The 14,334-nt window shown below is 36.5% G+C and overlaps 1 protein-coding gene across 1 annotated transcript in view; it reads left to right on the forward strand.

Annotated features, from left to right (window-relative positions):
* The window catches only part of AK9 (adenylate kinase 9), a 121,080-nt gene that overhangs the window by 78,694 nt on the left and 28,052 nt on the right, over positions 1-14,334 (forward strand). The window contains exons 23-26 of the mRNA XM_082856089.1: positions 2,054-2,266; positions 5,693-5,986; positions 7,192-7,310; positions 10,637-10,856. Of these exons, the coding sequence (XP_082712215.1) occupies positions 2,054-2,266; positions 5,693-5,986; positions 7,192-7,310; positions 10,637-10,856 (846 nt within the window). The remainder of the gene's footprint in view (positions 1-2,053; positions 2,267-5,692; positions 5,987-7,191; positions 7,311-10,636; positions 10,857-14,334) is intronic.

The following is a 14,334-nucleotide window of genomic DNA, read 5'->3' on the forward strand; positions in this document are numbered from 1 at the left end:
TCTCCCCATCGGTCAGGAGCATAGCAGCAGATAGGTCACCTATTTTGTTGCTGAGGCCTGAGACAAGCTCAGCTACCTGGATTCCTCATACTTACCCAGATGCAGGGTCAGGGAGGACTCCTCCCGCCCATACAGCTCCTTCTTGGTCTCTTGCAGGCCACAGAGACCACAAACACTCCTGGGTGGTAGTTGTTGATGCTAACGTTCCCCCAGGAAATCCACAGATTTCTACAGGCAAAATTCCTCCGAAGACTTGGCATCTTAATGCTCTTGTCCCTCTGTTGTTTGTCTCCAGGTACTTGTCCCCCTCATAGCAGTAAAGAGTGTTGTACAGTTGTCTCCCCTCATGTCCATGGTTACCAGCCACCTGCCCCAGCAGCTATTTACCACTGAGGTGGCAGAGAAGGGAAGAGAGAGTCTGTAGATCACCGTCTTCCCAGAATCCCTTGCTCCAAAAAGACCCCCCAACCTTGTCACCCACCACTCATCTACCTCACATTTTTTTAAACTGAAATTCAAATATAACTGGGGAGCCTTCATTTTCACTTGCTAAGTCTGGCAACCTTACTTTAGGTGCATTTATTGAAAAACAAGAAAGACTGGAGAAATTAAGCATCCAACTCAAGAACCTAGGAAAAAGCATAACAAAATAAACCAAAAGAAAGTAGAAAGGAGATTAAAGGCAAAAGTTAATGAAATAGGAAAACAAAACCAAATAAAACCAGTAGGCCTAACTTCAAAAACAATGAAGAGTTGGTTCACTGACAAGAGCAATAAAATAGACAAACTTCTGGCAATGAGGTGAAAAGAAGGAGCAGTAGATAACATTTGAGATAGAAAGGGGTATATAATCAGATTTTAAGAGATGGTTGTTTTAAATTACAACTTTAATAAATGTTTAAGTCAAAATGAAAAGCGTTTTCAAAATACGAATTACTAAAATTTGCTTAAGGTGAAAGATAAAAGCTGAACAAAAAAAAAATTGTAGGGAGTTATAGGACAGTTCTTGTTGATTAGATAAGTCCTATGTTATTTAAATCTTCCACATCATAGAAAAACATCAGTACTTTCCAGCTCATTTTGAACCTTGCATAACCCTGACACAAAAATTGAACAAGAATGACACAAGAAAAGTAGAGATTAGTCTTATTTTTGCTCCTTTACATGAAGTTGTTTATTATATCTTGCTTGGGGGGGGGGGGGAAGAGGTGTGTTGTAGAATAATCATGTAAAGTATTATTTCATTGGTATTTTTAAAAATAATGTATTTGTGTCTAAATTTGTGTCTATTTTTGTATATAGATGTGTAGGATAAACTTAGAAAAAGAGGTCTGGAAGGGTACACATAAAACTATTGAGTGTCAATATAGTATTATAAGGAAGAAGGTGAGAGGAAATGTTCACTCTATGCATTGTGATAAGTTTTGAATGTTTTTACAGCAAGCATGTATCGTACAACACAGAAAATTATTTTTTAAATGTACTTTGCTTTAAATAAATTGCAAGAGTCCTTAAGGGACTTTACACACAGTTTCTTCATCTATCACAAATAAAATATATTACACATTTCCAATTGAACAAAATAAAATAGTTCCAAATTATTTGATATATAGCCACTGAGTAGGAAACAAAGCAAATCCTGAGTCATCTCCCATTTCATTTTCAAAGGGTAAGAAGTTGCGACCATGACTCAGCTTTTACTTCTTGGAAATAATTTTATTTTAGAAACTGACCTCACAGTGACCCTGCACCAGCACATTATGGGGGTTTTTATTACACATTTGTCTGTAGAGGGCTGGGGATGCCTTCATTCTCAGTGCTGCTTCATTTTCTTTATAAAATAAAGACGCTTGGGATGTGAACTCAGAGGGATATGAGAACCTGATTTTTTGATTAATTTAAATAGTATAAGAACTGGTCTTTTGTGGATTGTTTTAAATGGATATTGTTACAGATTAAATACTATTCAAGTTGCATTTTTTATAATTCCCTCTTTAGTAGTACATGAATAATACATTAATAGTGTTCTCCAAACTTTGAATAATATTTCTAGAATGAAGATAGAATTAGAGAGAAGAGAAGGCATTTGGGAGATACAAAGCACTTTTGTCCAGTGGCTCTCAAAGAAAACTTCATCCTACAACCAGGCAGCACAGAAGAAGCAGCTAAATATCGAGAAAAGATCTATTACTTTTCAAGTCCTGAGGCTAAAGAAAAGTTTTTGGAGCAACCTGAGGAGTATGTGGCTCATGATGAACCATTAAAGGTGAAAACAATATTCGCATCCTGACAATCGCTCCTGCGTACTTTTTTAGGGACTTATTACCAACCTCCACCATTTTACTCAGTAGTGAAGTCCCCAGTCTAATATAATGGTATGGAAATATCTAGGTTCCAAGAACAACTTTTTGGAATATAACATAATCTAATTATCTATTTGGATTTCTTCAGTAATGCCTGTGTCAGACCAACACATGGTATCTTTTTAGCTGAAGTAGAAAGTCACAGCTGAATTTACTGTGTGTAAATGTATTGGATTTATTTTATTGCCTAATCATTTTGACATACCATTTTAACATCTAATTTCTTGTTAGACATTTTTTCACAGTAATTTTTATAGTGTGAGTTTGCCATTGTGGATATGAAATAGTACTTAGGAAATCTTTGGGCATATGATCCTTCGTTTCTCTTAATTATCTTATTAGTATAATTCCTTAGAATGGGACTACAAGATCAAAATATATAAACCACAATATACTGTCATAACTTTCAGTAACGTTAATGCCTTGTTAAACAGAACTTATAAAACACAATTTAAACTCTTCTGGATAATTTGGGCCATTTTCATGGACCTAAGTCGTCCCATAGGGATGACTGAAGTATGTGGATGGTTGTGCCCTGGCCCTGCTGGTGATGGGAGTCACTTAGGAATGTGGCCTTTTGTCTTCTTTTGGTGTTTTGTTTTCCTCTTAGTCTGTTTCACTACTTGCGATCTATTGACTTGTTTTACTCGTAACCCTGTGGACAAAAGCCTGAAATCTTAATGGTGAGTCCACACTTTTCCTGCAAATTGTCATGTATCTACATCCCTTCACTTCCTAGCTACTTATCCACTCTGAATTCCACACAGCTCTGTCTGCCCGAGGTTTAGCCTGTGGATGAGTGAGGTGTCACTTCAGCAATTTCATCACTGAGGGATTTAAAATGTGATTCAAAAGTATGGTGTGAGACTGCACCTACATAATTTCATACCACTCTATTTTCACTATTCACCATTCTCTTTTTCATTATTTTTCTCAAGTGATTCATCAACTGACTTAAATCTTATCACATGACCAGTTCTTTTTTTATTGACATACAATATTATATCAGTTTCAGGTGTACAACATAGTGGTTTTACATTTACGTATATTGTGAAATGATCACCAAGTTAAGTCTAGTAACCATCTGTTACCATATAAAATTATTACAATATTGTTTACTATATTCCCTATGCTGTACAGCCAACCTGGACATATTTATTTTATAGCTGAAAGTTTGTACCTTTTAATCTCCTTCACCTATTTTGCCCATCTCCCTACCCACCTTCCCCTCTGGCAACCACCAGTTTATTCTGTATGTCTATGAGTCTGTTTCTGTTTTGTTATGTTTGTTTGTTTTGATTTTTAGATTCCACATATAAGTGAAATCATACAGCATTTGTCTGTCTCTGCCTGACTTATTTCACTTAGCATAATACCATCTAGGTCCATCAGTGTTGTCACAAATGGCAGGATTTCATTCTTTTTTATGGCTGAGTAATATTCCATTATGTGTGCATGTGTGTACCACATCTTTTTTAACCATTCATCTATCGATGGACACTTAGGTTGCTTCCATATTTTGTTTACTGCAAATAAACGCTGCAAAGAAATGCATAGTGGTACATATGTATTTTCTAATTAGTGTTTTCATTTCCTTCTTATAAATACCCAGAAGTGGAATTGCTGAATCACAAGAAAGTTCTATTTTTAGTTTTTTGAGGAACCTCCATGCTGTTTTCCATAGTGGCTACACCAATTTACATTCCCACCAACAGTGCACATCCTTGCCAACACTTGTTTCCTGGCTTTTTGGCAATAGCCATTCTGATGAGTGTGAGGTGATATCTCACTGTTGTCTTGATTTCCATTTCCTTGATGATTAGTGATGTTGAGCATCTTTTAATGTCATGCCCAATTCTTTAACTAATGATGGAATCAGTTCCACTGGAAGCACATAAACTGAGAGGGATGAAGGGTGGTCTCCTGGGGGGAATCCAGATGTGGTTAACAGAAGAAGAGTGAATAAATGCTGGGTGGCAAAGTCAACGGATATTTACATCATGTCTTCCTCTTGCTTTTGTGGGTTTTTCAAACCCTTGTTTTGCTGAAACACATTTTCAACTAACTTTCTTCGTATCTGAAAATGTCATCATTTGGTTCTCATATATGTTTAACAATTAGTATGGATGTAGAGTTTAGGTTGAAAACCATTCCTTTTTAGAATATTAAAGGTATTGCTTTATTGTGAGGTAGCATCCAGTGTCACTAGGCTGATTTTAATTTCTTTGTAAGTCAGCTTCATTTTTTAAATATTTGAAAGCTTTTAAGAGCTTATTTTCATTATCTTGTGTTCTTAAAATTGTCCAGAATCTTTTTTATTCATTGCACTGGACACATGGTACATGTTTAATCTGAAGTCATGTGTTTTTCATGCTAGGGAATCTTAGAATTTCACAGTACTACTGAACTTTTTACTTCAGCAGTCACATTTTTAATCTCTAAGATCTCTTTCTTTTCTCTGATATTTCTGTTTTCACATATTCTTTTGTGGACTTGCTATCTTCTTAAATCTCTTAAGTTTCTTTCTTTTTTTTTAAATTTCCCTATTCCTCAAGATACCTGACTCGTCTTTCCCCTGTATTTCTCTGGTATACTTGCACCTTTAAACTCTTCTCTGAACCTTTCCTTCACAAGGACAGAAGGTGATGAGACTGTGCTCCTTGCTTCCCTCTGCTACTCGAAATCTGTTACTGCCAGCCCCTTGGAGGCTTATTCCATCCAGATATATCACCATCTCCCACTCCTCCTTGCCGTCACCTACCAATATCATGGTCATTTCCCCGCATTCACAAAAGATTTCCCTGCTCCTCCATCCCAACTCTCACCATTGTTCTTGACAATTTGAGCATCAATGGACAATCCATACATCTGGATCTCTGTGGGTTCTCTGGTTTTGGGGCTTCCCTATCTCCAATACAGAGATTACAGGAGATAATGAAGGGACCCCTAGTGTTCCAGTATCAATGGGCTTTTTGTCTGGTAGAGGGGTTTTGTTGTTGTTGTTTTTATCGTGCTAAGAAAGTGCCTTTCCATTCTTCCTTAATTAAAACTTTTTTAAAGGAACAAAATTAATTTAATTTTATTAAATGCCTTTTGGCACTTGATATCAAGATTCTCTATGGTTGTTGATGATCCCTGAGGACCATGGTTGACGCAATGAATCATGTTAATTGGTATCCTAATGCTGAAACATCCTTGAGTTTGTGAAGTGATAATTCAGTCTTAGGGAGGGCAGTTAATAATAAGCCTTACGTTTTCTAAATTCTCAAAGCTTCCTTTTCTTCACTCTCCTTCTATCCTACAACCCCCTGACCCACCCCCTGTGGCAGGCTCCTCCATTAAGAATATGCCTTTTGGGCCCCCATGGCTCTGGCAAAACTGTATGTGGAAGACAGTTGGCAGAAGAATTGGGCATTTTTCATATCCAGTTTGAAGAATTTCTTCAAGAAAAATTAATGCTTAAAACTGAGAAGAAAGTTGGACCTGAATTTGAGGACGATTCTGAGGAAGAACAATTAGCAAAACAAGAACTTGAAGAGCTTGCAATTCAGGCCAATGTTACAATTGAGGAAGAAAATACAAAGAAGCTGGTAGGAATATTAATACTCTCCTTGCAGATAACTGTGCTTACTGGTGTTACTTTGGGGGAGAAGAATATAAGCTGATTCACTTTGTTATACAGCAGAAACTAACACACCATTGTAAAGCAATTATACTCCAATTAAGATGTTAAAAAAAAAGAAACAAACTCTATAAAGTTTCTAAGAAGAAAAAAATAGCCCATAAAAATCATTTAAGAGTCATCCTCCCCATATGTTTAATACAGATCTTACTGCTCATCTAGAATATAAAATACTGAGTTTTACATGACTCCAATAAAAAACAGAAAAGCTTTTCCTGACAAGAGTGTTATATAGCATTTATTTGGGACGATGCTATTTGATATGTCTGACCTAGACTGTAAGGTTTTCCATTATTGTGTTCTCCGTTTTCTATTTAACGTCATAAAAAATCTGTCCCAGCGCCAGTGGAGATCTCAAAATATTAATTTCTAATGATGCCTCATAAGAAAGTTTGTATATATCTCTTAGGTGTTTTCTATCTGGAGGTATAAAGAGAAAGTTCTTAATTCTAACTCACTTTTTAACCATTTCTGATATAGCTGGACCCTTTTCTTCTCAAATGATTTCCTATAAATGGACGCAGGTACAGATTATATTCCAGATGACTGCCTGCCTGGCCCATCCTTTAATCAGGATCTAGGTTGAATAATTATAAGATAGACGACAAAAATCAGTTAAGCTTTATAGGTGTGTGATATAGACTGAACAAGGTTTTAGTAAAAATGATGAGACAGGTATCCTGAGACCATGTATGAAAATCAGTCATGCTAATTGCTAGTAACTCCTCTTAGCAATAGTAATTATCATTTAATATTTAAAACCATATTAAATATTAGTTTAAAGAAAAGAGCTCAGATTTTTAAATGTTTATGAGCAACAGTATAAAAAATGACCTGAGGGACTTCCCTGGTGGTCCAGTGGTTAAGACACCGTGCTCCCAGTGCAGGGGCCCAGGTGCGATCCCTGGTCAGGGAACTAGATCCTGCATGTGTGCTGCAACTAAGAGTCCTCATGCTGCAACGAAGATCCCGTGTACTGCAACTAAGACCCAGCACAGCCAAAATAAATAAACAGGTAAATACTTTTGAAAAAACTGACCTGAGAAAAACAGTCCTTATCCTAATCAACTATGTAACATAGTATTATTTATTAATATACAGTTTAAAATTTTTGTTTTGTTTTCTGATTTTTGTTTGTACCCTCAGGAAGTACAGTTTACAGAAGAAGAAGAAGCAATCAGATTAAATCTAACAGAAAATGAGCCATTGCCTCCCGAAATCCTTGAAGCAATTCTCTCTGAGTGGTGGTTTAAGGAACCCATACGGTATCTTAATTTATGTAGGCTTTTATACATTTATTGACTTTTATTTGATTTATTCTTAAAAGTTAAAAACATAATCCAACATAAATTTAAGAATTTTCTCCTTTACTCTCATGTAAACTAGTGATTCCACACATTAAAAACATCTAGGGGATTATTTAGGGACTTCCCTGGTGGCGCAGTAGTTAAGAATCCGCCTGCCAATGCAGGGGACACTGGTCCAGGAGGTCTGGTCCAGGAAGATCCCACAGCCGCGGAGCAACTAAGCCCGTGCGCCACAACTATTGAGCCTGTGCTCTAGAGGCCGCAAACTACAGCTACTGAAGCCTGTATGCCTAGAGCCCGTGCTCCACAACAAGAGAAGCCACCGCAATGAGAAGCCCGCGCACCACAACAAAGAGTAACCCCTGCTTGCCCGCAACTGGAGAAAGCTGGCATGCAGCAACAAAGACCCAATGCAGCCAAAAGTAGATAAATAAATTTAAAAAAACATCTAGAGGATTATTTTAAAAATACTGATGCCAGGGACCCCACCCCAAAATAATTGAATCAAAATCTTTAGAGGTGTGAGGTTGGGGCCTGGGCATTGGAGCTCCCCAGGGGATTATAATGTGTAGTTGTGATTAAGGATCCATATTCTAATCCTGTGTACACTCATGACGTACCAGACTCTTTGCCTTGTAGTCTTTTAACAATTAGTTAATTCCACTGTCAACTTAAAGAATAATGCACAACCTGAGGGTTGTGAGTTTAAATTTTATTCAGGGTCTTACTGGGGACTATAGCCTGGGAGATAGCTCTGAAGACCTGTTCCAAAGAGGTAGGGGAGGAGCCAGTACACATGTATGAATTTCTTGGCTAGGATATACATGTAGTTAAGCATATATCTTGGTAAAAGATTGCTGCTAATCACAAAGAACAGATATCCCAAGTTAATGATTTTAGTGCTTTTCTATGTATGGGAAAATGCAAGAATCTGGGGTCATTGAAATTCTTCCTGAGATATGCATTTAACTATCTAGGGGCCTGTTTATCCAAAGGACAGAGTGCCTCATCCTGTTTTTTCATCCTGAATTCTTTTCAGAGTACGCTGTCGGTAGGTGACTGCAGTGGGTTGTGACTTAACCCCTGTATAACTGGTTGATGAACAACGCTCTTTGTTTTTGTTGCAGTGGTTGTTCACACCGCTAAATAGCTGTCCATAGTCTCATCCCTTTACCAACAGCCAGGAACAAGCCTGACGCCAGACAGAACAAACTAAGAATTCCAGGCCACCAGAGTTTAAGGCTTCACCTCGATTTCCTAACCAGAATCTCTTACCTCAGTATCCACCAGAAGAAAGTGAAATGATACTTACAGTACTGATCATAGCAAACACTTATATGGAACTTACTGTGTGCCAGATACTGTTCTCCTATATTTTATTCATATTAATTTCCTTAATCCTTACAACTTCCCTCTGGGACAGAAAGTTTATTTTCTCATTCTGGAGATAAGAAAACTTTATCATTAGAGAATTCAAATAACTGGCAGGTCCCAGTCCTCCTCTGGTCACTCTCTTTCACTTAGTCCCTGGCCTAACCAAGTAGTGGGATTATTAGTCACTTTAATTTTAATTTCTTGTTCCCTAAATTAGATCAATAGTCGTAGTAAACTTAGGCATGTTGCTGGCAGCAACATAGTCATGGGTTTTTCTTCATTAACTTAGCTCCTGACCTCACATACATTTAAAAAAAAAAAAAAGCGTATGGATTGAAGAAAAGTAAAAGTGAAATTGTAATAGCCTAAATAAAATAGCTGAACATTAGCACTACATTAAGACTTATTACAATGAAGACTGTAATAACATAAGAAATTTTATTATACAACAGTTATGTTAAAAAAGGATACAAAGTTATTTATAATATGATAGAAAGTTGAACAAATGAAGAACCAACTAGAAAGAAACAAAACAAAATGTCAGTAACCTCTTGGATATGAGGTTGCAGATAATTTTGTCCTTTTTTCATCACTTTATTTCTGATTTTTCTATAGTGAGATTTATTGCTTTTATAATCAGGAAAAAACATGTTTTAAAAAGGCATCTGTCCTAGAGATCTAATGTAACTAATTACATTAGTTACATTACTTCGGTTTTGTATGTGAGAAGCAAGAGGGAGTGGAAGGATGTCTCTGAAGTTTGGCACCTGGATACTAGTGAGTCAGAGGAAGAGCTGTGTGGAAGGGTAACAGTGAGCGTGATTTTTTGACAGTATGATGCATATATAATTCCTGAAGGGCATTCAGATGGAGAAACTAGGCAGCTTGTTGAAAATTCTAAATCAAAACTCAGAAGAAAGTTTGGGTGTAGAGGTAAAAGATTTAGATGTAATTGACAAAGAAGTAACAGCTAGAACAGAAGAGACTTTGCTGAAGGCACCTCTAAAGAAAACAACACATATCTTACGGCCAATATATGTAAATTTGCCCACTTAATTAGAAAGAAAACAACATTTCTAAATGACAGTTAAGAGCTGAAACTGTCAAATGTTCATGAAAGTCCTATTCCTTTGAAGAAGAGAACGTATATTTAAATATAAATAGTTAAACCAAATCTTAGATAAATGAGATAAACTTTCATTCAAAAAGGGACCAATATTAAACCTCTCAACTAAACCAAGCCAGGTTCTCCAAGCCTGATTGTTTTTATAAATACTCCCTAATGAAAATGTGTTAACATTCCAAGTTATTTTCATGATTCTTAAAGTTTCATCATACTTGAGCAAGTTTGATGATCCTGTCTGAATACGATCATCTTACACATGAGCCAAGACAACATTAATAATTGTCGCTGGTTACAAAGGGAGCCAGGGAAGAGGGTTATGAACTTTCCCATGAAAAGAAACATCATTAGAAGAAAAATGACTAAAGGGTAAGGATTCTCAATAAAGGGGTGGAGGGCAGCCAAGTAAACTCTTTATGTAAACGGTGACACATTCATTAGGCTGGTCACTTGTCCCAAGCAGAGAACTTATTTTCTCTTTCCCTGTGATCTTCTCACAACTTTTAGTAGGCTTCTAATTAATGGTAATTGTCTATAAACTGATTGACAGTACTTTTATACTATAAATATAAGTATAAAATATTATCATTTTAATCCAACTCAGTACATTTGGGAGAAGAAACAGCATGTAGAAATATTAAAAAATTAAAAGGTACTATAGGAAACTGGTTATTCATTGGGTGTCTTATGTAAAGTTGAAAGTTATCAGTACTTTTTTCATTTTTAAATCAATAGTTATAATATAATATTTTAAGCCAATAAAGTAAGTTATGAAATTTCCACCTAGTTCCACAGGTTTTGTATTAGATGGTTTCCCGCAATATCCTGACGAGGTCCAGTTTCTGGGGAAATATGGGTTTTTCCCAGATGCTGCTGTTTTTATACAAATTGATCATCAAGATGTTTCTGATCGCCTCCTTCCTACCCAAATTGGAAAGTGGAAAATGAAACAAAAGAAGAAATTAGAAAGGAAAAAACTCATCAAAGAAATGAAGGCAAAAATCAAGGTATGTATCTGTTAAAAAAAAAAGCATGAGAGTAAATGTGTTCAGCATTTATCCAGTTTATAAAGTGGTCTTTACAAAAATGTAGTTTTCTGATTTTAATACCACATTCAGTATGAAAACATTTTCATCAAATATTAAGACAATTTATAATTAAAGAGTTAAGAATTATTTGAGGGCTTTATGATTATCTACATGTTAATGTTTCTCACTCCAAGGCAAGTAAAATTAAAGATAGTGGTAGCACCAAAGTATCCTTATACCAGACACTGGAGCACAGTTGAAGAGGCAGCAAGTGGAGCAGACCTTGAAACACAAAGAATTAAAATTTTCATTGACTTTTTCACTAGCTTCTGGAATGGTGACACCATCCAGCAAGGCCATTTTAGCCTGTAGTACAACAAATCCAGGTATTAGCTTATAACATCTTTTCTTGAACTGTAGTCTGAGAAGTTTCCATAAAATGTTCAAAAGTGTCATAGAGAACCTAGCAATTCCACTCCTAGGAACCTATCTAACAGAAATGAAAACATGTCCATGTAACAATTTGTATGTGGAAGTTCACACAGCATTATTCATAATAGCCAAAAAGTAGAAACGGTTCAATGTCCATCAACTGACGAATGGATAAACAAAATGTGGTAAATATCCAGATAGGGTCCCTTGGCTTCCAGCCCAAGGTGGCAACATAGGAGCCTCCTGAACTCAATCCACTCTGAAAGAAATCCAGAAATTAGCTGAGTGACTCCTACACATTGGGCAAATGAGAAAATACCCACATCACCTACATCAAAACAGCTGCTGCTTGAGTGTCTAGCTTCCAATCAGCCTATGCTGACTGTGATCCTCCCATTTGGGACACTGATAGGTCATGGTACCCCCTCAACTACTGGGAGCCACTAAAAACAAATAAAGTGGCTTAAACAAGTACAAAGGCTTAAGAGATGGCCAAGAGCAGGGGCCAGCCTGAGCTGTGTTCCTCTTCCACACAAGACCACTCTGTCAAGACAGGGAGAGGTGGCTGTTTTATCAAATGGGCAGAGACCAACACATAGAGTCAAAGAAAATGAAAAAACAGAGGAATATGTTCCAAACGGAGGAACAAGATAAAATGCCAGAAACACACCTTACTGAAACAAAGATAAGTGATTTATCTGATAAAGAGTTTAAACTAATAGTCATAAGGGTGCTCACCAACGTCAGGAGAACAATGCATAAGCAAAGTGAAATTTTCAAGAGATAGAAAATATAAGAAAGTACCAAACAGAAGTCACAGAGCTGAAGAATACAATAACCAAACTGAAAAATTCAGTACAATAGCAGGCTGTAGACACATAAATCAGTTTAACAGAATAGAAAGCACAGAAATAATCCCATGCATATATTGTCAGTTAATTTATGACAGACTAGCCAAGGATGTACAATGGGGAAAAGATAGTTTCTTCAATAAATGGTGCTGGGAAAACTGTATAGACTGCTGCAGAAGAATAAAACTGAACACCTATCTTACACCATATACAAAAATCTACTCAAAATGGATCAAAGACTTGAAACACAAGCCCTGAAACCCTAAAACTCCTATAAGAAAGGGGGATAAGCTTCTTGACATCAATCTTGGCAATGATGTTTTTTTTTTTTGATTTGACACCAAAAGCAAAAATAAATAAGCGGGACTACATCAAACTAAAAAATTTTCTGCCCAGCAAAAGAAACCATCAACAAGATAAAAAGGCAGTCTAGGGAATGGGAAAAAGTATTTGTAAATCATATATCTGATAAAGGATTAAAATCCAAAATATATGAAGAACTCATACAACCCAGTATCAAAAAAAATCCAATTTTTTAAAATGGGCAGATGAACTGAATAGATATTCTTCCAAAGAAGGTATACAAATGACAACAGGTACATGAAAAGGTGCTCAACATCACTAATCATCAGGTAAATGCAAATCAAAACCACAATGAGATATCACCTCTCACACCTGTTAGGGTATCTAAAATCGAAAAGACGAGATAAATGCTGGTGAGGATGTGGAGAAAAAGGAGCGCTTGTGCACTGTTGGTAGGAATGTCAACTAGTACAGCCATCGTGGAAATCAGTATGGAGGTTCCACAAGTAATTAAAAAATAGAATTACCATATGATCCAGGAATCCCACTTCTGGGTATATATATCCAAAGGAAACAAAGTCATTATCTCAAAGAGATATCTCTCCTCCCATGTTCATAGCAGCATTATTCACAATAGCCGAGGTGTGGAAACAACGTGTGTCTGCCAACAGGTGAATGGATAAAGAAGTGGTGTGTGTATACACACACACACACACACACACACACACACACAATGGAATGTTGTTTAGCCATGGGAAAGAAGGAAATCCTGACGTTTGCAACAACATGGATGGACCTTGAGGGCATTATGCTAAGTTAAATAAGCCAGGCAGAGAAAGACAAATACTGCATGGTATCACTTGTATGTGGAATCTAAAACCAAATCAAACTCATAGAAACAGACTAGAAAAGTGGTTGTCATGGGCTGGGAGGTGTGGAAAATGGGGAGAAGTTGATAAAATGGTACAAAAGTTCAGCTATAAGATGAATAAGACCTAAGGAGCTAATGTATGACATGATGACTATAGTTGGTAATACTGTACTACTGTATAATTGAAATTTGGCAAGAGAGTAGAACTTAAATGTTGTCACACACACAAGATAAATATGTGAGGTGACGGATGTGTTAATTAACTAAATGGGAGAAGTCCTTTCACAATGTATACGTATCAAATCTTCATGGCATACACTTTAAATATCTTACAATTTTATAAAGCTGGAAAAATAAATAAATAAATAGTATATTCATATAATGGAGTAGTATTCAGTACTTTTAATGAATGTACTATTGATACCCCCTACAATATGGATGACTACCAAAATCATTATACTGAGTAAATGAAGCCAGGCAAAGAAAATAGTACATACTCTATGATTCATTCCATATGTATGACATGTCTTGAAAGGACACATTTATAGATCTGGGTTGAGTAGAAAGAATAGGGCTTTCAAATCTGGAACTAGGAAGACCAAGATGGGACATGAGAGCTGTGTTAAATTATGTGACGGTCTTTTATACTGAAGAGAGTATGTCATTGTTCCATGTGGCCACAGGGGAAAGAAGCACCATTGGTAGGAGGAAGGTACAGGGAGATGTATTTCATTATTAGTAAGACTTTCCAAAAAGAACAAAGACTGAAGGCAGTGAGCTGCTTGTCAATAGATAAGCGTAGACTGAGTGGACATTTGGCAGGGAGAGTATGGAAGAAAGCTCTCTTTAGTGTCAGAGAGCTAATCAGTTAGTTCCAATTTTGAGCTACTGTGACTTAAATTACTGAATACCTTATCACAACTCGATACTTATTAAATTATAAACAAAGTGTTAAAACCTTGAAGTTCCTCTGTCACTGCTCAGACACAGTTGTCAAGTT

The sequence above is a fragment of the Leucopleurus acutus genome (assembly GCF_964270905.1).
Source record: "Leucopleurus acutus genome assembly, chromosome: 15".
Taxonomy (NCBI): domain Eukaryota; kingdom Metazoa; phylum Chordata; class Mammalia; order Artiodactyla; family Delphinidae; genus Leucopleurus; species Leucopleurus acutus.